This window comes from Aulonocara stuartgranti, assembly GCF_965226115.1.
Source record: "Aulonocara stuartgranti genome assembly, chromosome: 5".
Taxonomy (NCBI): domain Eukaryota; kingdom Metazoa; phylum Chordata; class Actinopteri; order Cichliformes; family Cichlidae; genus Aulonocara; species Aulonocara stuartgranti.
In genome coordinates this window covers 39230329-39257861 of record NC_138943.1, presented here as the reverse complement: position 1 = coordinate 39257861, position 27533 = coordinate 39230329, and the positions used below count along the sequence as shown (strand labels likewise).

The following is a 27533-nucleotide window of genomic DNA, read 5'->3' as shown; positions in this document are numbered from 1 at the left end:
CTGATTTGCATTTATTTATTACTGATGATGAATACTCCACCTTGAAGGATTCCACTGGTGAGTTTGCATGTATTAATAACTAATTGTGTACACTTCAAATTGATGCCAACTGTTTTCAAAACAACTGTCAAAGATTGTTTTTCTCCCTAGAGCACAGAGAACAGACAGTACTCACATTTAACAATATGTTTGTTTTAGAAAATGTATTCCAAAATTATACTTTTAGATGTTTTCTTGTCTTTGCAAAGTTATGTTCATGTGTACTGAAATGTGCATGCTACGAAGACTGTGTTTTGTATCAAGTAGACACAGTTTGCAGCTATTTGCTTAAGTTTTTGTTTTCCACAGAATTGCAAAACAGCAGTGAGCTAGCGCTGTGATCTTTACCTTGAAGGATGGCTTCTCAGTGGTTCAGTAGACTGCTTGCGTTTGTGGCTGAGGCAGAATGTACATGCTGGGAAGGAGAAAGCAGAGTGGATGTTATTTTGATGTGAATGTAAGGACCAAAGAACCAACAAGGGGAGAGGTGGAGCACTCATATTCAGTTTTCTGCTCCTCCACATTAACCCTCTTGGTGGAAATCAGATGGCAGCTCCACTGACCTTGTACAGTGTGCATAGACACACTGATGGCTTACAACTGAGGAATTATTACAGCCAGCAGCCTCTCTTTCTAACTTTCTATTACTGTTATTTTTAAACAGTACTGATGGGCACAGAAATAGAAGAAGCCTGATTATGTAAATAAATTTGAAGTCATTCTCATTAACTACCTAAACTGTGGTACCCACATCTAACAAAGTTACACAATACTTACAAACACTTGCCAAAATGGCAACACTGACATTTTATTTTTGGAACCATCTAAAATCCTTTGTCACGTTAGAACTCAGTAAGTCAGCACTCTTCCCCCTCCCCTCCCTAAGTTTTATTAGATGACAGCAGCAATAAACCCTCTGCTGCCACAATCATGGGATGATATCAAAAATAGAGGATGATAACAACTTGCACGCATGATTTCCTGTCTGATGTCTTCTTGTGGCAGCAGAGCTAAGTCAGCATGTCAGAGAAGGAGCTCCACTGTGATGGAGAACACTTTGTTCATTCCAACACATCTTTAAAAGTGTCCAGTTTGCAGCCAATCACAGAGCTACCTTTATTCAGTCACCAGCTCTAATGCTGCTCTTCAAGCAGACCACAGCAAAGTTCATCACAGTTGCCAAAACCGAGTTACAGAAAATCGTCCTGTTGCTGCATTGACTGAAGGGTCTCAGCTTCCATAAGAAAAAGAGCCAGTGCATCTGCATTAGAGGCATCTTCATAAAATAGCTCCAGTACCAGTGCCACAACTGACATACTGGTGAAAAGCTGGTAATATATATTGAGTGTTTAGATCTACTGTAGTGATACACAAGTCAAGTACTCTAGACCACTCCACCTGTGCTCCACTGTGAGTATGAAGTCTTTATGGTTAATGCCAGTGCCCTTAAGTCTATCATCGTCACTCTAAACAAACAATTGCATTATTTGCTGCTCAGAGATGGTAAAAACAGTCCTTGAGTTATTTTCAGCCCTGAGTCTTGATTCTACACAAAAACAGGCAGTTTTTTTGTTTGGTTTTCTTTTTTGTGTACAACAGTATTTTCACACTTCTTACTCATCTTTGAAAAAGAACCCGTTATGGAATGACTAAATGCAAGGTGTTTAATACTTTAACAGTTCAGATGGTAGAATTACTGTGGGCAGTAATATTCGCCTGATTTTTTTTGCCGTCCAGAGAGACAGACAGAAAGGCCAGGGTCCAGCCTACTTGTAAAGCAGGTTAACTCATATATTGCTAGGGTCTCCAAGGCAAACTGGTCCTGGTTGAAGGACCAGAGAAGCGATTTAGATGCCTACGATGAGTAATAGAGCAAGGGAACGGTTTACCCTGCCTGGGATAGGGTTAGCAGCTCTGTCGGGCCCCTGCTGGGGGGCCTTTGGGTCTCGGGTCTGTGGACTCAGAGCTCGGTCTGCTCTGGCACAGACAGCTGCCACAGGCTTCTACACTGTGGCTGTTGGGTGACGCTTAAGTTGATTGTTGCTGTGTTGTTTTTGTTTTGCTTGTGTTTCACTGGCTCTCTTCACCTTTCCTTCTGTTAACTTTCTTCCCAACTTCTCTTTTCTTATTCTTTCTCTTTCCCATCCCCCGGTCCTGTACATTCTGACTGTAATAACTTAAAATCAAAAATATAAAAAATAAATAATAAAGATTGAATAAACTATGAAAATCAAGTAGACCAGTATAGTAAAAGCCATAATGGGCAACAAACTAATCATGTGATTCAGGTGTGTTGACCCAGGGTGATATCTAAAACCTGCAGGACACCGGCGCTCGAGGCCTGGAGTTGCCCTCCCCTGGTCTACAGGAATCAAGACTGGGACCAGTAAGATGCAGGAGGAAAAATGGAGTATTCACTGAGTGGGCCACAAGAGCCTAGGTTGTTGGAAACAATGCCTAGATGGCTACTGCTGAGACTTGCCTACCACCAACTAGGTTTGATGGACAGGTAGGTGGAGACAGATAACACCAAGAGATATTCTGATAAGTCTCTAGAAAAATAACAAAGGCAAACCTAAAAAAGAAGTTTCATACATGAAGCAGAGGCAAGGAAAACAAACTATATGACGTATTGTTGTGGCATGAATAAAAGATGCATAATTGACACAGGCCTCTTACATTATCCATCCTTGTTTGCAAATCTCCATGTGAAGTTATGACGTTAAGCAGGTCAATCAATCTGAGGGACACGGTGTCACTTATCTAATGACGAAAGATCAAATGCAGCCATTCTCAAATTAAATTTGAACCGCTGGCTCCACTAGCCTTTGGTACCAATGTAAAACTGCCACTGGTGTAAATTAACTTTGTCTGTCGTTGAGCATCAAGTACAATGGCAAACTGCAAACCTGAAATTTTTTTCATTTACATGCTAAGTTTTGTTTCTTATGGCCAGATGGTTCCTATTAGGGGTGGAGGATTCATGCAAGCTTCCTTAATAGCAATGAAGAGAACAGCTAATTAAATACAATTTTACAATAAATGATTCTAAAGATTAAGAAAATTAAAGTTGAGAGAATTTTAGTGCCAGCTCAGGTGTCAGCAATTCAAATTTGAATTCAAATGTTTCAGTGCGGCAGTTAGCCACATTGTGCAGTTATCATAACATATATAGGAAGCCTTATGATGACTCTTTATTGTGCCCTAGCAAACGTTAATGTCATGCAGTGCCTATGCCCCTATCCTCACTGCATCTGATCAGAGGAGCCCAAAGGATGAGCCCTGGCTTCTTCCTTGGTGATTTCAAAACTAGGATGCCATCACTTGCATTATCGAAGACAATAGTCCATAGGCTACTTGAGCTGTGTACTTATCACAGCGTGTGCATCATGAATAGCTGTGGAAACAGCAGCGCAGTGTTATGGCAGCACCCCATTACCAGAACACGGTGTTAAGTGTTCAACACATCAGACCATGCCTCGCAAGACAGACAGCACGACGCAGAGTTGAGTATCATTCACAGCATGAACAATGGGATAAAGAAGACACTAGGGCCTGATGTAAAAGGTTTCACCCCCCTCAGATCACAGGATCCGAGAAACAAATGGCCCAATAGCTGGAGCTGCGTGCAGTTATATTCTGCACCATATATTCTTCATTCACCTCTGATGTCAGCAGCACACCAAACCTGAGATTCTGGCGTTTTGGACAAAATAAATTTATATTTAAAAATCGATTCAGGATTTTTAAAGACTCGATACCACATTATCCAAATTAGAATAGATTTTAATCGATAATCAAAAACCACCCCTACATATGATGCTTTAATGACTTGCTGAAGTAGATCTGCATTATGTGAATCTCTTGTACTAATACTAACAGTAACAGTAACATAATAATAACAGCAAAGAAGCTTAAGTTTATATACGGTGGGAAAATATCATAATAGAAACCTGTGAAGGTTCTCAGTTATCCAGGTCATCGTAGTCAAAGGAGCTTGCAAAGAAAAGCGTCTGGACTTCTTTAAGTTGCTTGAAGACGTTTCACCTCTCATCCGAGAAGCTTCTTCAGTTCTAAGGTCAAATGGTGGAGAGTCCCAGATATAAACCTAGTGGGAGTTTCCCCCCACAGAGGGACAAAAGGACCCCCTGATGATCCTCTAATCGCCTGAGCCAAGGTGTGAAACTGGGTGTGGGTCCCAATCAGCCAGAGTTTCGGGTGAGTTCATTGTGAAACCTGGCCCCACCTTATCATGCGAATTCCTGAGGTCAGATTGCTGGGTCTGAAATGCAACACGCTCAGACAAAAACTGGTTCACCCGAAAGACAAAACTCCAAAACACAGACTTAACAATGTGGTGTATGCTGTACAGTGCAGCAAGGAATGCTCAGACCTCTACATTGGAGAGACCAAACAGCCACTTCACAAGCGCATGGCACAACACAGAAGAGCCACCTCCACAGGACAAGACTCAGCAGTCCATCTGCATCTAAAGGTCAAAGGTCACTCTTTCGAGGATGCCAATGTTCACATGTTGGACAGAGAGGCCAGATGGTTTGAAAGAGGAGTGAAAGGAGCATCTATGTCCACTGTGAGCGACCATCTTTGAACAGAGGCGGGGGTTTACGACACCAACTCTCTGCCATCTATAATCCAGTTTTGAGATCCCTTCCCAGACGCCTTAACGCCCACTCACATCCTGGGCCATCTCATCTCAGGAATTCGCATGATAAGGTGGGGCCAGGTTTCACAATGAACTCACCCGAAACTCTGGCTGATTGGGACCCACGCCCAGTTTCACACCTTGGCTCAGGCGATTAGAGGATCATCAGGGGGTCCTTTTGTCCCTCTGTGGGGGGAAACTCCCACTAGGTTTATACAGTGGGGCAAAAAAGTATTTAGTCAGCCACCGATTGTGCAAGTTCCCCCACCTAAAATGATGACAGAGGTCAGTAATTTGCACCAGAGGTACACTTCAACTGTGAGAGACAGAATGTGGAAAAAAAATCCATGAATTCACATGGTAGGATTTGTAAAGAATTTATTCGTAAATCAGGGTGGAAAATAAGTATTTGGTCACCTCAAACAAGGAAAATCTCTGGCTCTCACAGACCTGTAACGTCTTCTGTAAGAAGCTTTTCTGTCCCCCACTCGTTACCTGTATGAATGGAACCTGTTTGAACTCATCATCTGTATAAAAGACACCTGTCCACAGCCTCAAACAGTCAGACTCCAAACTCCGCCATGGCCAAGACCAAAGAGCTTTCGAAGGACACCAGGAAAAGTATTGTAGACCTGCACCAGACTGGGAAGAGTGAATCTACAATAGGCAAGCAGCTTGGTGTGAAAAAATCAACTGTGGGAGCAATCATCAGAAAATGGAAGACATACAAGACCACTGATAATCTCCCTCAATCTGGGGCTCCACGCAAGATCTCATCCCGTGGGGTCAAAATGATCATGAGAACGGTGAGCAAAGATCCCAGAACCACACGGGGGGACCTGGTGAATGACCTGCAGAGAGCTGGGACCAAAGTAACAAAGGTCACCATCAGTAACACACTACAACGGCAGGGAATCAAATCCCGCAGTGCCAGACGTGTTCCGCTGCTGAAGCCAGTGCATGTCCAGGCCCGTCTGAAGTTTGCCAGAGAGCACATGGATGATACAGCAGAGGATTGGGAGAATGTCATGTGGTCAGATGAAACCAAAGTAGAACTTTTTGGTATAAACTCAACTCGTCGTGTTTGGAGGAAGAAGAATACTGAGTTGCATCCCAAGACCACCATACCTACTGTGAAGCATGGGGGTGGAAACATCATGCTATGGGGCTGTTTTTCTGCCAAGGGGACAGGATGACTGATCCGTGTTAAGGACAGAATGAATGGGGCCATGTATCGTGAGATTTTGAGCCAAAACCTCCTTCCATCAGTGAGAACTTTGAAGATGAAACGAGGCTGGGTCTTCCAACATGACAATGATCCAAAACACACCGCCCGGGCAACAAAGGAGTGGCTCCGTAAGAAGCATTTGAAAGTCCTGGAGTGGCCTAGCCAGTCTCCAGACCTCAACCCCATAGAAAATCTGTGGCGGGAGTTGAAAGTCCGTGTTGCTCGGCGACAGCCCCAAAACATCACTGCTCTCGAGAAGATCTGCATGGAGGAATGGGCCAGAATACCAGCTACTGTGTGTGCAAACCTGGTAAAGACCTATAGTAAACGTTTGACCTCTGTTATTGCCAACAAAGGTTATGTTACAAAGTATTGAGTTGTATTTTTGTTATTGACCAAATACTTATTTTCCACCCTGATTTACGAATAAATTCTTTACAAATCCTACCATGTGGATTCATGGATTTTTTTTTCACATTCTGTCTCTCACAGTTGAAGTGTACCTCTGGTGCAAATTACTGACCTCTGTCATCATTTTAGGTGGGGGAACTTGCACAATCGGTGGCTGACTAAATACTTTTTTGCCCCACTGTATCTGGGACTCTCCACCATTTGACCTTAGAACTGAAGAAGCTTCTCGGATGAGAGGTGAAACGTCTTCAAGTAACTTAAAGAAGTCCAGACGCTTTTCTTTGCAAGCTCCTTTGATCATAATAGAAACCTGAAAACATTTGCTGGCTCAAAGACCAGCCTCGTACTGTAAAGCAGCAGCTCTGTGAATGACTTTGGCCATTCACAGAGCTGCATGGACATATTAATGGATTTGAATTAATATGTCCTGTCATAGTTCTGGGTCAGTTTGACCCAGTATTTTGAGTTCTCATGTTTTGGTTTGATTTTGTATTGTATTCTGATTCGTGTCCTTTCTTGATTATTATTAGAACTCTATGTTTCAGTTTATTCTGGTTAAGGCTTTAGTTCTTAGGTTTTGTTTTGGTGCCCTCGTTTTTCCTGCCGGTGTAGTTCAGAGTCTAGTCTGCGTTTGTGTTGTTATTTCCTGTTTTATTGTGAAGGTCCATGTCTTATGTCAGTGTGTCTAGCTTCGCTCCCCCTGTCTCATTAGCCCTAATCTCTCCCAGCTGAGTCTCCCTTCTGTTTTCCATTCTCTGATTGCGCCCCAGTGTATTTAAGTCCTGTCTTTCTCTGTGTCAGTGTCGTGTCGTACCATCAGATTGTGCCTGTGAGTTTCTGTTCTCAGGGTTCCTTGTTCAGGTCATGTTTTGTTCATCGCTGGCAATAAAGCTGCGGTTTTTAGTTGCAATCCGTCTACGAGTCCTGCATTTGGATCCTCCCCTCTGCCTACCCGCACAGAGTCCTGACAGAACGACGCGACTAGCATGGGTCCAGCAGACTCGCGCGTCGCCTCAGATTGGGAGTATCTCGCACAGCTGTGGGATTACTACAGGAGGATAACCCAGGCTGCGGACCCCTACAAGAGGCAACTGGAGGTAGTGTTTGTTGATCACTTTTTGTTAGTGATGGCCAAATGAAGCTTTCTGAAGCTTGTATTGAAAACGGTTCATTACTCGAAGCTTTTCAACACAGTCCTCTCTGGTGACATCCAAACCATTAAGAGCAGCTTGAATCCACAAAATAAAACCAACTGCTTCATTATGATTGCTCACTCTACAGAGTGGGATTCTGTCTGATATTGGGCCGCCGTTGTGTTGCTTTGAACGTGTATTTTTTTGGTGGTTTAAAAAAAAAAGTGTTTTATTTGTTTAATAAATTTTGACCAGTAAACATGTTCAAACATGCACCATGGTGTGGTCTTTCTTTGCTTGTGACTTCTTGATGTTGGTAAATACTGTGATGGCATGCCACACATGGTAAGCTCCACACCTCACCACCTGTTGATTCACTTTAGTTTAATTTACAGTCACTACTTTAAAATATTCTATTTATTGTTCAATATCGTTTCTTTATTAAATGTATTCATTTTTCCATCACACCTTCCAATGTTTATATGGCGTGCACACATATTAACCTTGCAAGGTCAAAGTTCTGTTTTATGTTATATTAATACATCTATCTTTGTTTGAGTTACCTGGGGGTTGGTGTCTCCTCCTGTCTGGCAAAAGGTGTGGCAAAGGGCTGGGAGACCTGAAGTACTACTGACAGCCTAATTGGATTGCACCACATGCTTCATTGCCTGGGGGGTGTTTCATGTTTGTTTAAATGTTTTGTATTAGTTGGTTATATGGCAGCCATCTTGTTTTCCCCCGTGTGTGTCATTTGGTTTAGCTAAACCAGTATTTAAGTCCCCCTGTGTGTCATTTCAGCAGGTCAGTTTACCATATGTTTGTTTGAGGTTTTGTTAATTATTATCTTGATTTTAGTCTATTGAGTTGACCTCTTTTATTGGTCTCCCTGTTTAAGTTTTGGCTTTGTTAAATATGTTTTCATATTTTTGAGTCAAAACCCCTTTTTTGAATTGAAACCACCTGTGTCCTTTATGCTTTACTGCTTGGTCCCTGACAAATACAATAATTGAAAAATACCACGTTCTCTGAGACTTCAGGCATATAGTCTCTTCGTCGTCCATCGTCACTATTAAATTATATATACATATAATAATGTACAACACATTATGGAGTATGCTTCTGCTGTGAGGTCCTGCCTCCATGCACTTATGCAGTTAATCGCTAGACGGGTGTATTTATAAATAATATTATATTAGGGAAATTTTCCCAGACATATTTTTGACCTGGGGTTAGAACTGATTGTGAAATGGAAAAGGAAAATGCTTATGAACTTGCAAATTAAAAACACTAGAATTTGTTCTAGTGTGCGATGGCTGAACCTGTTCCTTTTCGTGGAGATCATTTCTCCTGCCTTAAGGAAAATCCCTTCACATGGCACAGAGGAGGCTGGAGTGCAGAGAAACTGGTAGAGATGCAGGTATACAGTCTACCTGGGCCCCACAAACTATCAGCTAAAGAGAATAAATACATTCAATTGCTGCACATTTGGCAGACTAACATTTTCAGATTAATTAAACAAAATATATATTTTCACAACATTACATGTAAAGAGTCAAGTGGAAGTTTTTCTAAAGTTATTTAATGATATTTATATTATGGAAGCAGAGTTTTGACATTTTACCTTTTTCCAGTTTTCAGATAAAATAAACACGCACAAAACAAAAGCAAACGGCCAGAACACAAAGCTGGAAAACCCACCGGATTGACAAAAATCAACTCAAAATCCTCCCACACAACAGAACCTCCTCTTTTCCTCACTGGTTCCAAATCTCTCAGTGGAATGATCAGTGGTTCGCTATCTGTCACCATCAAAACACCACAAATCCCCCGAATGATTCGCTTCCTTATAAACCATTGAATCAGACACCGAAGCAGTTAGGCTCTAAATGAAGCTTCGGACGTCACTGATCACGTGACTCTGGCCAAACGAATCAAGCTTCGACACAGTCTGAAGCAGTGTGTTGATTTTTTTGACACATGCTTCAAGCGGGCCATCACTACTTTTTGTCATCCACTACCTCCACTGTCAGTTTTATGGACATAAAAGGACTAAAGCATATCATTACAGAGCTGAGGGCGAGGCTCTGTTTGGCATGGGCGGTCCGGGCAAGGGAAATTCAGCTGCCCTCCTGGAAGCCCTCACTACTTGGTGTTCTCAGTGTCAGCGGCCTTTCCCGTCGATGTTAATTGCCAAATTGCTAGATCCTCCCTTAAGGGAGAAATGGCACCCTCGTCATCTTCGCCCCACCACACCTCCACTCTCTCCTGTAGCATTGACTGAAGCAGCTGTTATTGGCCCTGCAGCACGGAACGCCACAGTGAGTAAAATAGACTCCGCCATCAGAACTAATTCACTCACTAAGACCTGGAAAGTTCAGAGGAGTCCTTCTGTGTTGACTGGCATTTCTAACACTGTTTTTGCTGCCAAGCCGCTTCTCTCTGAGAAGAAATCTGGTGTTCCTTCTTTTCTTGATTTTAAAACTAGAAGACTGAGATCTGTTCCGCTATGTTCAAGACTGTTAGCTCAGCCACAGTTAGCTTAGAACCTGTGAGCTTAGAAACTGTTAAGCCTGTGTCTGTTAATCTAACAACTCTGATTTCTGAGTCAGTGGGTTTTGAAGATGTTGACCAGTAGTCAGTGAACTTGGAAGTAATCAACCGTATCAGGTAGCTCAGAGCCTGGAGGTTTAGGGTTAGTCGACGCAGTGTTAGTGGACCTTTCGGCCCAGTCAGAGAGACAGAGATTCTCCCCAGGGCTTCCCCAGAGGCTGAGTTTGAGTCAGTTGCCACGTCTGGAGAAAGTAGAGCCTGCTAGGTTTCTGCCGTCAGTCCAGCCTGTAGTTCAGTCCTCTAGTCAGCCGCCCAGCAGCCGCCATCGGCTCAGTCAGCCGCCCAGCAGCCGCCATCGGCTCAGTCAGCCGCCCAGCAGCAGCCATCGGCTCAGTCAGCCGCCCAGCAGCAGCCATCGGCTCAGTCAGCCGCCCAGCAGCCGCCATCGGCTCAGTCAGCCGCCCAGCAGCAGCCATCGGCTCAGTCAGCCGCCCAGCAGCAGCCATCGGCTCAGTCAGCCGCCCAGCAGCCGCCATCGGCTCAGTCAGCCGCCCAGCAGCCGCCATCGGCTCAGTCAGCCGCCCAGCAGCAGCCATCGGCTCAGTCAGCCGCCCAGCAGCCGCCATCGGCTCAGTCAGCCGCCCAGCAGCAGCCATCGGCTCAGTCAGCCGCCCAGCAGCAGCCATCGGCTCAGTCAGCCGCCCAGCAGCCGCCATCGGCTCAGTCAGCCGCCCAGCAGCAGCCATCGGCTCAGTCAGCTGCCCAGCAGCCGCCATCGGCTCAGTCAGCCGCCCAGCAGCAGCCATCGGCTCAGTCAGTACTAAGGATTTCTGTGCTGTCGGCCTCCGGGTCGGCTTCCTGAACTTCTGATTTTTGGACTTGTGTTTGACCCAGTTTCGTTTCGTCTCCTACTGCTGAGATTTTGATTTCTTGAACTGTTCCCTGGTCTCCAGCATTTTTGTTTTGGACTGCTTCCTTGTGTTTCTGGAACAATGCTCCCTCTTTTGTTTTGTTTCCATTCTCTGATTACGCCCCAGTGTATCTAAGCCCCGTGTTTCTGTGTCACGTCGTACCCTCAGACTTTGCCTGTGTGTTTCTGTTCTCAGGGTTCCTTGTTCAGGTCATGTTTTGTTCATCGCCTGCAATAAAGCTGCGGTTTTGTCCTGCATTTGCATCTTCACCTCTGCCTGCCCGCACACAGAGCCCTGACATGTCCAGTATGCTGACATGTTGCTATGTTCATAATCATAACACTATCAGGTGATAAATGATCTTATTTTGAAATTGGGGGGGGGACTATTCATATAGCACCATATCACCTGACAAACTCCAGGTCAGTGTGACATGTGGATCCATCATACAAGGTTTCAAGAAATTCAACTCTTTGACATTTCCAAAATTTGCGTATTGATTACTATAAAATGTGGCCTAATGTTAACATCTGCTGACAATAAGACTGACATCGTGCCAGCAGCTTTACAGAGCCAACAATTTTTGGTAAATTATTGTCACAGAAATGGAATAAAGTTAAAGTACCATAAGGCAAAGGGAACTACTTTTCTGCTCTATGCGCTCCTTCTTTCTTGCACTCCCTCTGGACTGGCAGTAGGTACAACTCAGAAAAAGCTGTCTGTGCATGTCAATGTCAGTTTTGTCTACAGAACATTAAAAAGCAAAGGGGGGGACATAGATCAACTAATAAAAAAGATAACGTAAAACCTGATGAGGCTCAAACTGAACTTGAATTAAAAGTCGAGGTAAATAAGAGAATTTTAAGATAGGATTTTAAAGACTGTATACACTCTGCAGTATGAATATCAAGTGGGAGGTTAATCCAGACAATGCAACTAAGAAATCCATCCATGCTTTAATTAAGACCTTGGCTGCATGCAAGAGCATTTAGATCGATGGTGTAAGTTTTGTTATATAAATTCATGCAGCTGATTGCCATAACATTTTAAACTATGCAAGTAAAAGAAAACTCTTAAAATCAATATGAAAATAGACAAAGAGCCAGTGTAAACTTGCTAAAACTGGAGTGATATGATCACGCCATCTAATACCTGTTACAGGACATGCAGCAGTGCTTTGGACCAACTACAAGCGACGAACAGAGGAATGTTCAGAGAACAGCAGTAGTCCAATCTAGAGGTGATGAAGGCATGGACAGGTTTTCCTTTTGGAGGAATAGTATTTTGCTTTGACATATCAAATTTTAGCATTTAATATCAGTAAACTAGTACCAAAATCGTGTTTAGATGTTAAAGAGATGAGAATATTAAAAGTCCTTCCATACAATCAGAAAACAATGCAAAAGTAATACAGGCACATGCAAATGCAGTGGCCACATCATCCTCACTGTACGGCTGGCACAGTGAGGTACTTCATGTCCATCTCTAAGTGCCTCTTGTTCAAAAAAGCAACTTTAAAACGCCCCTTATCTTGAGATGCATACACATCATTACCACTTTTTGAAAACGTGTATTTGCAGCCAATGTTGGGTTTAACTCATATTTATTGCATTACAAAGTTACCATAATAAACTTTCAATTTTTGTAACATGTAACACACTACTGTATTAAATTCAGTAAACACTAAAAGGCATGTGTCCTCATTTGGGAGGCGATGTGGTTTCTGTTGTTTGGAGGTAATTATTTGATAATGTATGTTAGCTCATGTTACACAGTAGCTCAAAAGTAATGTAAGGAATGGTATCACAAATTAGTTCAGTTCATTTTTTTTTTCAAACATGTGCCTTCACAGTCATTACAAAATATCATTCTATTCTTTTGTTTGGAAAGGAGTAGGCAGAAGTATACTTATTAGTCCCCACCCCCTCAAGTTTTACCTCTCATTGATTTAATTTTCTTTTAGCCTTAAATTAAACAAACAACATATGAAGCAAAAGTAAAGCAAAGACAAAACAAAACAAATAAAGAAGCCCCACCACAGTATAGTTACTTTCATATAAATAAGGACTGAATGGTAACATTTGCAGATTCACAATGAGACAAACAAACTAAAAGACTATTACGAGCAACATTACTGCCCTGGGTTAACCCTGTGTTCTTCATTCTTATATTTGCTAAGAGTGTGTTTTTTATATTTCATTTTAACCTGGTTTATGTTGTTACTTTCTTTCATTTCTTCTGTTAAACTGTTCCATAGTTGAACTCCTGCTACAGAGAAACATACTTTTTAAAGTTGTTCTAATTACTTTGTATTTTTAAATTCCATTTCCCTCTTAAGTTATACCCACCTTCTCTTTCTATAAACAATTTACAGATTTCTTTTGGAAGCGTTTTATTTGTTTTACTTTATATATTATTTGCGCTGTTTTAAACTCCACCAAGTCCTGGAATTTAATAGCTTGCATTTTGAAAAATAGTCCATTTGTATGATCCCTGTACCCTGTTTCCCCAGACCTCTACACAGTAGCTCGTATACAGCAGTAGTAAAGCACAGTATAATATATGCAGGGCTTTCTGATCCAATATTTGCTTTGCTTTCCCCAGGACAGCAATGCCCCGTGCCAATCTCCCTCGAACATAAGTAATATGTGGTTTCCAACAGACCTTGTGGTCAATGATCACACCAAGAAATTGTATTTCATTTACTCTTACTAAACAAACATTGTCAACACATATTTCTACTTTGATATTCTTCTTTTGGTTTCCAAACAACATCAATTTGGTTTTATCTAGATTCAATGATAATTTATTTATATCAAACCACTTCTTTAACATTGTTAATTCCTGTGTGATCATCTCCAAAACTTGTGGCAATTCCACATCTGAAAACAGTACAATTGTGTCATCTGCAAATATTACAAACTTTAAATTCTGCGAGACTCTGCACAGACTATGTACATAATAAACGATGTACTCCACAAGCAATATGCATCATATTAGATTTATATTCATCTATTTGTACATATTGTTGCCTATTCCCTAAACAGCTTTTTAACCAGTCCAAAACCACTCCCCTAAACCCGTACCTTTCCAGTTTTTATAATAGAATTTCATGCGTACCTCTTATTATCCATACATTCTGTTATCTCTTCCATTAAGTCTATCAATGCATAGTTGTTGATCTGTTGTTTCTGAACCAATACTGATTATTTTTCAGCAATTCATTAAATGTAGTATTATTATTGTTATAATTAAGTAATGGAACACTCCCCCCCCCCCCCCCATGGAATGAGTCGTGTGTGTGTAATTGTGGATTACAATTACAACATCACTTAAAAAACGAATCTAAAAATATAAACTCAAAAAATCATTTTTGTGTGAGGTCCCACTGTTACCTCCATCATTGCAGACATAAGTACAGAAATTACTACCAGCACAGCAGAGGTCTGAGTTTCCAGGTTGCCAGAGCCATATCTAGAAATTAAAGCTGCAAAAAGCAATGATAGGGCCCTTACAACCTGGGGTACCTTGAGATATGCTGCAGCTGGATTATGCTGATAGCAGAGCAAGATGCAGTTTCGGGTTTTCTTGCAATAATTTAGATTAAACTTTAATTGACTTTTGCATAAGCAGGTTATTTAGGTTAACCGGTAATTCTATATTACCCATAAGGGTGCTGAATTTCAGACATGTAGTGCTGGAGCAGCTTCATTGAATGCTGGTAGGTGGCACACTGCCACACTCAGTAGTAAATCCCATAAAACAGCCTTCATCACGTTGCAGCTAACGTTTATTTTAACCACATGAGGTGAATAAGAAGAAGTCCATCAAAATAACTAAAAACATTAAATTATTTAGTTCTCACTAGGTCGAGCTCAAACTATCCCTGACTACTGGCATAAAGATGCGCTCAGGTTGGGACTTCAGTGAAACATGAAGTTTGGGGCAGACTGAACAATGCGTAACAAGCCTCCGGTGCTTTATGGACTAACATCGAAATTCATCATGCTTTCAGAGCCATTTAATGACAACACACAGTTGTATAGGTAAAATTAGACCAGGGTTTTCTGACTACATTTTAGATTACTTTGTTCATTCACCTTGAAGCTGTGCCTTAAAGCCTGAAATAAGAAATATTTGCTAGAAAATTAAAGTTTATTGAACCATCTGATAAATTTGTTTAAAAAAAGATTTTATTTATTTTCATTTCTGTACATGATTTATAATTTGTATCACATTTGCTACATCTGACTTTTTTTTTTTTTAGATTTGCTTAAAGATGTATTGTGCAATTTTGTATTTGGTTTTTGAGAGGAAAAAATCACACTGATGATGTAACAGCCTTGAAAACTCACCCAAAAATTTTTTTGTCAAATACGACACAGCAGTAAGCATTACGGTTTAAGTGTGAAATATGACCTTTCCTGTTGCCACTATGACCATCATCAAACATTACTATTATTATTGTTTCTATTACACTATTATTGTGGACCCTTATCAGAGCAGATAAAAAAGGGGCCTTTACAGTTCTCATGCCCTAAATATTTAAGCTGCAATAACTAAAAAGCCCAATAAGTACGACACAATGGCTTCAACAAGGGACAAACATACTCTAAATGAATGCAATACATTAAATGAAAGGTGAAATGTAAATAATATCAAGCATGGCAGTAAGTTGTTGGGCCATCCCAGTTTCTTTTTTCCTTAGCACTGAATCCCCAAGTCACTGTAGGGATGGCACACGATTTCATGACTGTAAAATCAATGGCTTAACCCTTCCCTTGTGTCCTATGAATGGGGCAGGTCCGATGGTTTATCACACGTAAACGTGAGCAGCCTTTTATCTTCAGTGACAGGTAAACTTTAACCATGACAGGTAACAGCTCCCACAGCACAACCAACCCTTAGACACTGCGGTGTGGAGGGGGGGGCATATTTCTGTAAAACGTTGTGAGCAGCACATGGGAAGGACGGGTCAGCTGACCACACGCAGTTTTCAGTGGATATCTGCGTGTCAGTATCGCGCTCGCTGACTCATTATTTTACTTTCAAACACGAGCCTTCAGCTAGCCAGGCTGGCTAATTTAAAGGGACTGTTAATCTCGCGGATGTTTGCGGTATACATTGTCACGTGGAGCACAGGAAATCGCGTACCGGGTCTTGACCGGTTATTGTTCAGTAAAGATTTTGTTAAAAATCACGGGCACGTTTACAGTTAAGAAAAAACAACAAGATAACAGAGACATGCCGACAGGAGCTAGTGAGCTAGTGCTAAAGGCACTTTCACAACAAGTAAATGTTCGACACACTCACCGTCTGTCAGACAGCTTCACCCACGTGCATTATGGGAAGTGTAGTTGTATGAACGAGTTGTAGACCGAAAAACATGTTTGAAAAACTACAAGTACCAGAGGGCATGAGGGACGATCTTTATGTGGCGTTCACAGCCAGGAGGAATATTTTTCACAGATTCGACAGATTATTTTCTGTAATCATTTAACTGAAATATGCTTTCGGTTAAAATATTGATTGGATGTGAGAAACAAAGTATGACACAAAAATGATGCAACTTACATCCAGAATAACAGAAAATTCCCACATACACGTTTAGTTTGTGTAGGCATAATCCTGAAAGCCAGAAAGTTAAATACTTTAGACTCAATAAGAAATTCAGTTCAATTCAGTTTCATTTATATAACGCGCCAAATCACAACAGCAGTTGCCTCAAGGCGCATTCAGGGCCGTTGCTAGCCATTTGGGTGCCCTAAGCACAAATGCTTTATGGTGCCCCCCCCGCCACTGAAAAAACAAAAAACAAAACATTAATACTTTTGAATTTCTCAGTGGAATTTGTTTAATTAAATAACAACAAACATGACAGTTAAACAAATAAATAAGGTTAAAGGAGGTTAAAAATACTGTTACAAATAAATACTGAAACAAAAATTGAACATTGGAACAAGAACAAAGAGCCTGGCAATAATGTGTAATTTTTTTTATAAAAAAATAATATATATAATATAATAGTATTATTATTAATATATTTACAAATAGTTTCACAATAGAATTTAAATAAGAAACTTAAATAAGAAAAATAAGAATTTGAACACAAAAGCCACATTCCTTAAGTAACTATGTTAAACATTTTTACAATTCGTTGTCAGAGTATGCCCTAGACTCTAGGGCATACTCTGACAACCAGAAAATGCAGGCGTGGTGTGCCTCTCTAGGGCCTAGAGAGGCACACGCCTGCATTTTCTGGTTGCAAAATCAGCTATAAGGTCATCATATGATAGCTTCTGAGCCACGTCACCATTGATGCTGATAACAGCCAGACCACTTAAACGTTCCTGCCCCATTGATGAACGCAGGTACGTTTTAATGAGTTTGAGCTTTGAAAAGCTTCGCTCAGCAGAGGCAACTGTGACAGGCAGGGTCAGTGCAATACGCAGAGCAATCCACAGATTGGGATATACCTCTTGAAGCTGATTGTCATGTAAAAATGACAGCATTTCCAAAGCAGACGTCTGTGGTGGCAGCTGAGGAAGGTTGATGATTTCCTGCATCATCTCAGGTCCATCAATGTCAGCTACTCCCTTATCTGTCAGTGTCTTCTGTACTTCAGTGCAGTGTTTTTTTAAATCCTCCTTGGACATCCCATTCACTTTGCTGAAATCAAGCAGCACTCCATATTTCTCCTTCACTTGATTCATGGTCTCAAACCTCTCCTGTAGGGAGATTAAAGCAGAGTCCACAACACAATTGAAAAATGTGACCTCAAGCTTTTTAAGGGCATCATGGAGGGGCTCATCAACAGCTTCATATGCAAACTGCCTTTTTGTGCTCCTGAGCCTTTTCTCCTTCAACTGTGGTTCTATGTTCAGGGCCTCACAGAGTTCTTTGGCAGCTGACACAGCCTCATCAAACCCAGACTGTCTGTATTTAGAGAGGTTACTTTTGGCAGTGTCAATGAGCCTGACAGCAACATCGAGCTGCATGGAGCTGGACTGTAGTAACTTGTTCACCTGGTTTGTGATTGTAAGAAGTTCACACCACACGATGGAGCAAATCAAAAATCGAAACGAGGCTACTTCCTCAGCAAGCACTTGAGCCTCCACCTTTGCGACTGCATCACTTACAGCTTCTCTGGCCTCCAGGAGAGCATCCCTCACTTCTTTTGTCTGACTCCGGACAGCAGTTACACTTTGAAGCCTGCTTTCCCATCTAACGTCACTCCAAGATTTAAGTGTCAATTTCACATGTTTTGTTAAAATGGCCCATCGCTGGGTGGCACTGGAAAAGAAATTGAACAACTTCTGCAAATACCCAAAGTAGCCAGTTGCATCTGGAGAGGACTTGGCAGCATCAGCTATGACCAGATTCATCGTGTGAGCTCCACAAGGCACAAACAATGCTCTCGGGTTTAATTGTAGCAGTCTGGCCTGAACACCTTGCTTCTTCCCCTTCATGTTGGCCCCATTGTCATAGGCCTGTCCTCGACAGTTTTCAAATGGAATGCCAAGCTCCTTCAACTTGTCAAGGACAACATTGGACAGGTTAAGGCCAGTTGTTTGCTCCACATTTATATAGCCAAGAAAGTATTCTTTAATATCTGGTTGTGCTTGGAAACAAACAATGCGTACTATGACTGACATTTGTTCAGTGTGACTCACATCTGGAGTACAGTCAAGAATGATGGAGAAGTATTTTGCCAACTGGATTTGCTTCACAATGGCGCGGAATGTTTCTGAAGAGATAATCTGAATTAGTTCGTTCTGTGTCTCAGGGCTGAGGTAATGTGTGTGGGAACCTTCATCTTTTATGTTGGCCAAGTGATTTGCCATTACAAGGTCATATGTTGCCATAAGCTCTACTTCCTTCAAGAAGTTGCCATTGTCCGGCTCATAAAGACAGTCAGAAGAGCCCCTAAAAGACAAATTTCTGGAAGCCAGTGAGAGAGTTATTGAGAGTAATCGTTTGAGAATCTCTCGCCACTTTTTCCTTTCTGCCTCTAGTAAGGTCAACTCCTGTTGATCTATTGCCATGCTTTTCTTTAGCCGTGTGTCCAGTTCTCTCCACTTAAGCATGCACTGTATGTGGTCTTGGCTACACTCATGACCCCTCAAACGGATGTTGATGTTCGACCAGTCACTGAAGCCCTCTGTACTCAGCTTTATATCCTTCACACTGAAAAGCTTACATGCAAAGCAGAACACAGCATTGTTCTGCGGTGAGTACACTAACCAGCTCCGGTGAACCTTTTCTCCATTGGGAAGAATTTTGAACTTAAGGCTAGTGTGAAATGCTCTTCCATCAGGCCCCTTTGGAAAATTAAAATCAGAGCTGACATTAAAAGGACCTCTCCGCACAATTTCAACACGATCAGCATCTACAATGTGAGCTGGCCAAAGAGCAGGATCGGTTGAAGGGGGCACACATGTCTCCACAGTGTCACTTTCTGATAGTCTCTCAGTGACAGGACTCTCAGTGGTACTTGTGTATGGAACTGTACCTGAACTGGTGGTTGATGGTTCTTGTTCTTCTTGGCTAGGGATTGTTGCAGGGTCTACAATGGCTGGTGGTTGATGTCCAGGGATGGCACTACTACTGGATGGTTCATCCTGTCCTTGAGATCCTCCTTGAACATATTTAAGCATTGACCCTGCATACAAGAGAAAATATTCAGGGATTTTACAGAAATACAATTTTGAATCTACAGTAGGCCTACGAAAGATTGCATTATAAGACTAATAAATTAAGTAAGTCACTGGTACATTTAAAAATTACTAACTATATTTTACATGTATAGATTTTCATAATGGCAAATGGCAATATAAACATGCTGTACATAATTTGATATAAATGCGCAAGTAGGAAATCTATATTACTGGAAGATATAGGTTTCATATTACAGTTTCACCAACAGATGTCGCCCTTGATCTATGAACCTAAAGAAAGACGAGAACTATTTATGTGTTCAGACGTCAATGGCATAAATAAGATATGCGTCTTTATAGATATCCTGAAATGCAGCAACATACAAAGTAATCTTGTCTAATCTGATAATAATACTTGACTGCATCACTGACCTATCCCAAAGTTAAGGTTAATCAGTAGCATGCATGACGTTAGCCAGCTAGCAACCTGAGGAGGGAAATGCTAGTCTCACGAATCACGATAACGTTAGCAATCGTGAGTCACGATTGCTAACGTTATCTGAAAACCGTCAATTGAGTGACCATGATGAGTTGCTTTTAGTAGTCCATTCTATATTCATATCCACAACGTAAACAAACTACCCAACATCAATCATTTGCAACATTTGTTAACACAGTATGAACACTGCTAACAGGAGCTATCACAGAGTTGACGGACATGAGCGTGCAAGCAAGGGCTACAATAATGAACTTTTTTTATTATTATTATTTAAACATTGCCTTACCGGCAAGCGACGCCTGAGTTTCATCACGCTTCCTCTTCTTCTTTCTTTTCTCCGCTCCTGACTCCTGTTGCCGTTTCGAGGCCATGTTCAAACAGGTGTTTACCAATTATAGAACAGACCACTGGGAGTGGGGGGGCACCAGGAGGAGACTGGAGACAGGGCTCAAAGCAGATTCACCCCTTTTCTCGGGAAAATTGTTTTGTGTTGCTTTTGTATTGTTTAACCATATTAATGCATATGATATTTATAGTATTAATATGGTTTACTTTTTTTTTTTACGACCCTGATTTTTTTGGTGCCCTACCGGCCATTTGGTGCCCTACGCAGTGTGCGTTATGTGCGTTTGCGGAGCTACGGCACTGGGCGCATTAAACAATGACATGAAATGAAACTACTTTCCCAAGTGAACTATTACCTAATATCTATGGAGGACCACAAGAGCCACGTGCATCGAAATAAAGAATTCTGTGCTGAAATAATGAATTGAAGAATAAATTCTCCATTTGTAAATTCATTTTTGAATTCCACTTTAATAAACTGCATTTCAAAATCCATTTCCTGTTCGCTCAGGGATTAACTTTTTGGATTAACCGTTGGATTAACAACTTCACTTTAAAAATACTGCTGCTGTTTTATTCTGCAACCTAGACATCCACATTACTCACACTCTCACATAACACATACATATAGGGCCTTGGGGGTGGGCACGTTTTACAGCATCCAGAGGATGGTCGGTGTACTCCAACCCACCTCTGGCGCTGGTGCCCTACCCTCAATTTTAAATGCATTTAGACACTGAGGGTTTTCGGGAGGAGCCGTGCTGCTCTCTGAGAGGAAGCTAGTACCATGCTCTCCTGTGTTTTAAATGCACTTTAGAACAGCACACAGCAACACAACATATGAGCGTGCGGAGGGAGGTTTGGGGTCTTCGCTCACCCCGGTTCTGTTAGCCGTCAGGGCTGGGGGGCTGGGAGGAGGTGCTGGCCGTCAGATTGGGGTCTGGGATGCGGGGCCTCCCTGCTACTGCAGATAAGGAGGTGGTCCGCTTGCCTCCACCCCAGAGAGAAGGGTTACATCTCCTGGGTCTAGGTGCGGCTTGCCCCTCTGAGGGCGGGGGTACCTGGACCTGGGATATAGAGCATGTTTGGAGAGTGTGAATGTGTGTGCAGTGTCTATTTGTGTCTGTCTACACGTTGGGTGAGTGCCGAGTATTTGGTTGTGCATATGGGGTGGGAATGCACGTCTGTGTCTGCGTGCGCCTGTTCGTCTGTGTCTATATGTCAGGTGGGGTCTTAGACTCAACCTCTCTGGGTACATCTCAGGCCCTCCAAAGTACGGAGGCCTCCTCGGGTCCTTGTACTCTGGGGCCTCTGGATATCTGGGGCCTGGATCTCCTCCATACCTGCTTCATACCCTGGAGGACTGGGCTGTGGCTCCCCCACACTCCCTAGCAGATCCTTACATGGAGAAACCTTTGGAATGCAAGCATGCTGATCCACACAGGTGTGCACACAGGTGTACACACGGGTATTCACGGACGCGGACTACAGCTTTCTTAGCTGCTGTCTCAAAGCACATTGTGCGCTGTCTATCTTGCGTGTTGCACAATATCGTTTAATATTTAGTATCTACTGATATCTACTGCTAGCTAGTTTATTGTGATGGCGCTGTATTTATTATTTTGCTTTTTTTTTTGTTTGCTTTCTCTTCTGTTTTTTTTCTCCATACAGGTGACCCAGGTGTTTTTTTTTTTTTTTTTCTTTCTTCCCCACCTTCTCACCGTCTCTTCTCCCCTTTGGTTTTCTTTCTCTCCCTCTCTTTCTTTCATTCTTTCTCCCTGTCCTATCCCCCAGTCATGTCTGTCCCGTTTGTAGCAACTGAAAATAAAATAAATTCATAATTATAATAAAGGTTAATCAAATGGACCAATATGGCAAGGCCATGATGATCCACTTGGTAAAATAAATCTGCTTGGCATCTTTCTTGGCCTTAAGACAACAATTCTGATGGCTAAAGATCCAAACGGGACACACAAAAAGAAAAAAAAAAAACCTTCAGCCCAGTTTAAACACAAGATTAATATTTACTTCATTTAATCATAATCATCTTAGTTTCACACACATCATTTTCTCATGGTGATTGTTGCCCAACTTGGTGAACCAGTGATTTGCCTTACGCCCTGCGGTGTGAGGACAAAAAAGGTACACACACACATACAGCCAAAAATCTGACTTTGAAGGAAAAACTATATCTTGATGGTTAATAGCTCACATTGGTCGACAAAAAAGAAGCAGAACAAACAAAGAGAGGTATAATTCTGCGTTTCTTAATATCTATTTGAATGTTGCTTGTTTTTGAAGATGCTATAAAGTCTGTTTGCATTTTCAGTGAGCTCAGCATTTATCTGTTCTCATCAGAGAAGTATGAGCTCAAAGTTTATGCTCCAGGTGAGGCTTGAACTCACAACCTCGGCATAGCTCAGCCCAATACTGTCATATAAGTACCGCACGCTAACCGATTGCGCCACTGGAGCACATGCACAAAGATTTTATTCCTTTCTCCCTTCATTCAACTGGTCTATTGGAAAAAAGGGGGGACAGTAACCGCTTGCTCAGTCATTCATAGAAAGAATACTTTACACTATACTATATTGCCACAAATCTCATGCTTGTAGTCTATGTACTATATATAAGATCCATGGATAGATCCATGCATTAATATATGTGGGAAATCAGTCTTTTTTTCTATACATCTATCTTACAAATGTTTTTTCAGTCTGTACACGTTTGTTTCAGGTCATTTCTGTTTCCTTTTTCATATTTCCCTTTTATTCTTTAATTTTTGTAGTTTTTAGTGTATTTTACCTAATAGATATGGAACTAATGGATAAAGAATTTAACCATGTGGCAATAAAGGCTTTGTATCCCTGTATTTTACCCCTGTATCCTGAACTCCTATTTTACCAAACTAAAATAGATTAAAGAAAACTGAAGTCTGTGTGTACTTCTTTTCATGTAAGTGAAATGTGCTTCTCTGCTATACTGTTTTCTAATAATGTGTTAGCAGCAATTAACTATACTAATGGCCCTAACGGCACACATTTCATTGCTATACTCACTTCCTTGGCTCTAACTTTTTGAGTGACATAAATGTTGATTAGCCTTCAGTATGATTAGCTCGCTACCACCGCAATTTTCTTGCCCGTCATATCAATACTTCAGTGTTTTTAACACTAACCTTTGACAGATTTAATTACAGTATTGATGCAAGTCAAGCAGAACCTTGGTAGCCATAACAATGATTGGTCAAATCCTGGTAGGTGGTTGGCTTCTGTAGTTCTTGGTAGTGGAAAAGCATATGATTCCTTATTTACTAAGAATTAGCCAAAGATACTGATTGAATTCATTTCCCTCCACAATTCCAGCAGTGGTGCTGCCGGGATAGAGAGACAGTACAGGAAAGCTGCAATAAAAGAAAAAGGAAAAAAAGGAAAAAAAATCCTGCTGCTAGACACAGCTAGCTCATAGCTTCGCCCTGCTAAGAAGCATGTGTGCATCTCCAGAAGTTGAGTAACGAGAGTAAAGACGGCCAGCCATGGACAAACAGATCAGAATCAGAATCAGAATACTTTATTGATCCCTGGGGGAAATTATTTTTTGTTACAGTGCTCCATTTTAAACCAACATTAAGACAAGACAGACAATACGCTAACTAAGAATAGTACAATATATACATATATATACATACATACATACATAAGTCACTTATAAATAAATATTTGGAAAAGAAACATGTGTAGCTGTAGCAGCAAACAGTGTGTTAAGTGGATGCGTTGTACAGGGAGATGGCCACAGGCAGGAATGATTTCCTGTGTCGTTCAGTGGTGCTTTTCGGTAATCTCAGTCTCTCACTGAACGAGCTCCTGTGACTGACCAGCATGTCATGGAGTGGGTGGGAGGTGTTATCCAACATTGTCTTTATCTTGGACAGCATCCGCCTCTCCGACACCACCTTGAGGGAGTCCAGCTCCATCCCCACAACATTGCTGGCCTTACGGATCAGTTTATTAAGTCTGTTGGCATCTGCGACCCTCAGCCTGCTCCCCCAGCATGCAACAGCATAGAGGATCGCACTGGCCACAACAGACTCATAGATTAAATAGATTAAATTTGAGATTAAATCTGCTCGGCTATTTTGAAAATAGCTTCTAACTGGTTCCTCCTTTTGCAGGATGGCTTCTCGGGGATAAGGCCATCACGCAGTCCAACAACAACAATTTTTAATCACCAATTTATCATCATCTGATGTGTCTCTGACTAGAGTAGGTGGCACTCATGGGGATCATTTTTTGTGGAAGAAAATCCTTTTGACCCGAAAAACATCCTTTTTAGATTATCAGATGCTGCCAACACCACGACTTCATGTGAAAGCACCTGATTTATCTGATCACCAGCTTTGCTTAGTTAGGTCAGGGTGGCTTTGCCCTTTGACCATTGTTCTCTTGCAGCTGGAGTACACCCTGAACCAGCTTTTGGAGAACAGGCTCTATGATCTTTGCCTCTGCTTCTCTTTTCTTGTAGGGCTTATTGTCCATCCTGGTTGTGTCAACTGGGACACCATTTTGGATCTCTGTTAGCCCACTAACTAACATTCTTCCAGGCTTCCTTTTGGCTTCCAAGCTTCTTCTGTTGTTGTGGCAGTTGTGCAGCTGCCTATAGTCTTGCCACAATCTTCACCCTAAACTCTGTCAGTGCATCTGTCATTGGGCATAGTCTAGTTCAGTTAAACTATTTTCTTCTACCAGAGTTACGTCATTATGGCCATTCTGATTAGTAATGTTCCCATTGTGCTGGAGTCTCTAGATCTCTAGCAGCTTTCTTCTGTTAATACTACAGCACTGAGCTGCCATGTGTTACTTGGTCAGCGTGAATGTTGGTCTTGCCCATCATCTGATGCAGATCTTGTTCGTCTGGCTAATCTCTAAGTTGATGTGTCTCTTGTGCATATGCTGAATTAAGAATGAGGCTAGTTGCAAAAAGCAATTTGAGCGCTTGGTTATGAGTAGAAACATGCTGTCCATGTCAATGTTCTAATCAGCCAACCACACTGCAACACCTCAATGCCTTTAGACATGTAGGCATGGTGAAGATTTTCTACTGACTTTTAAACTCAGAGTCGGTATGGGAAAGGGTCAATTCAGTGACCTTGAACATGGCACAATTCTTGTTGCCAGGATATGACCAAGTTTCAGGCAGAAAATCAGCTATTGGCTAACCAGTCAGTCAGTGACAATGTGTGGTTGACAATGAGTAGAACACCACAGCTGTGACAGATGAGGTGTTGCCAGGAGACAGCAACATCAGGAAAAAGAAGAAGAAAACAAAAGTACCAGAAATTTGAATTTAGCAGATTCTAGGCAAAACATCAGAGGTCTTTGTCCAGAAGAGTGTGTAACACTAATGTGTCTGTAATACTCTAAGACAGAGCTTCCCAAAGTGTTGGGCCCACCCCCTGGGGGGGGGGGGGGGGGGGGGGGGGTGCAGAGCCATTGCAAGGGGGGTGCGGTATGAACAGGGAAAAAAAAAGAATGCTTGGACACTGCTAGCATAATGGACAGGTTTTTGAGGGGGTTCCCAAACAAACGCTAAGCAGGAGATGAAGCATCGCTGAATATGTTTCCAAACCAACTTCCTTCCAAGCCAAAGACTAGAAAATATGATGAAGCATATCTTCCCTTTGGCTTGTGCCAAGGTAGGTCTCCCTGCAGAATTGGTTTTCCCCACGTCGGGAGCAGCGCTGGGCTCTCCAAATCACAGACAAACAGGATCCCACATTCTTGATTTTTAGTTCACAAACACTTGTTGTAATGACTAACTACTCCTGACATTTTAGAGATGTTTGCTCTTTATACAGTAAAGTTACAGCGGGATACAAATAACATCAGGCTGATCCTGACACGATTTGTTCCCTCGGTTCAAATCACGGACAAACAGGATCCCACAGCTGTTTATGTTTTTAAACCCATTTTGCACAGAGAGACATGTTTTGAAAAATGCATTGATTGCAGTGTTGAATATTATAAGATAAGATAACCTTTATTAGTCCCACACGTGGGAAATTTGTTTGTTACCACACAGAAAAAAAACAACTACATGTAAAATAATGACACCGTGACGCCTCTGCCTTTGTAAATGGAGGGACAATAACTGCGTGTAAAACCTGCAGACAGTCAGATTAACAGTGTTTTGTCTCTATCTGCCATTCTGCAATTCATCTCATGTAAACAATAACGTGGCCACAGCGTGACGTGAAAAAAGGCACATACCTTTGACGTTGTGTGACGAACTCTGTATTCCTCGTCCACACGGAAACGCAAAACAGGAGTTTTTAAAAAATCTCCTTTGTCTGTGATTGGAAACGCCGTTTATGTGGACGAAACAGCTGCGTGTAGGTGTGGACGTAGCGTAAAAGAGTTAGTAGTGTATTTTATTTCTACTTGTAATTTATTGCAGATTACTTGTATTTGCTTAATTGTTTACTAAATGTTTTAGGTGTGAAATAAACCGCAATGGAGCAAAATATGGGCGTGTGGAGGATGTGTTTGTGCTGGGGGGGGGGGCAACATTTGTCTTGTAAAACCAAGGGGGGCGTAGCAAAAAAAGTTTGGGAACCACTGCTCTAAGATCAAAACGTGCTTCACCCAATTTTGATGCAAAAGAGCTCACTGCTTTGGACCAGTAGGTTTGACTACGTACAGGAGAGGCAAACTGAATGAGACTCAGGCAACTGCGAGTTTTGAAAACGCCGGCTTTTGTATTTTACTCACCCAGAAAACAAAAGAAAGAAAATGACAAACATACAAAAACATTACAAATAAAAGGCTCTCTTTTTTGGTACCAGTATTTTCCTCAGTAACAACCCTGACGTACAATCACAGTAATCACTTTAAAAAAAAACAACCTTACCTGCGTGCACCCTTCTAAATGTACAAAGTTCACGTTCAAAATGACCCACAATCTCAATTACCAAAATCCAGGGAGTCCAGGGAGATGTGTGTGAAGAAGGGGCAGTGTTGGGGATTAACGGAATACATGTACCGCCGTTACGTATTTAAAATACAAAATATGAGTAACTGTATTCCGTTACAGTTACCGTT

At 41.7% G+C, this 27533-nt stretch overlaps 3 protein-coding genes across 4 annotated transcripts in view; 1 reads left to right on the top strand and 2 right to left on the bottom strand.

Moving 5' to 3' along the window:
- fhit (fragile histidine triad diadenosine triphosphatase) overlaps positions 1-16279 on the bottom strand; it is a 168876-nt gene extending 152597 nt beyond the window's left edge. The window contains exons 1-2 of the mRNA XM_082534115.1: positions 16249-16279; positions 388-454 (exon numbers count right to left, since the gene is read on the bottom strand). The gene's annotated coding sequence lies outside the window, so the exon portion shown is untranslated. The remainder of the gene's footprint in view (positions 1-387; positions 455-16248) is intronic.
- The window catches only part of LOC309707015 (G2/M phase-specific E3 ubiquitin-protein ligase-like), a 105737-nt gene that overhangs the window by 64479 nt on the left and 13725 nt on the right, over positions 1-27533 (top strand). The gene's annotated exons all lie outside the window — the stretch shown is intronic.
- Positions 16779-20739, bottom strand: LOC309707176 (zinc finger MYM-type protein 1-like). Of its 2 annotated transcripts, none has more exons than XM_082534327.1 (3): positions 20682-20739; positions 20378-20526; positions 16779-19597 (listed from the first exon to the last, which is right to left on the bottom strand). In XM_082534327.1, the coding sequence occupies exons 2-3, from the start codon at positions 20460-20462 to the stop codon at positions 17169-17171; spliced, it is 2514 nt and encodes an 837-aa protein (XP_082390453.1). In that variant the 5' UTR covers positions 20463-20526; positions 20682-20739; the 3' UTR covers positions 16779-17168. The 2 variants fall into 2 exon arrangements, with proteins under 2 accessions (XP_082390453.1, XP_082390454.1); XM_082534328.1 differs by lacking the exon at positions 20682-20739 and having other exon boundaries at positions 17559-17663; positions 19448-19597; positions 20378-20660.

Bases quoted from the DNA above. Each gene is read 5' to 3' on its own strand.
- LOC309707176 (XM_082534327.1), bottom strand. From the start codon at position 20,462: ATGGCCTCGAAACGGCAACAGGAGTCAGGAGCGGAGAAAAGAAAGAAG. The intron at 19,598-20,377 runs GTAAGGCAATGT...TCTTGTATGCAG, and splicing joins AACTCAGGCGTCGCTTGCCG to GGTCAATGCTTAAATATGTT.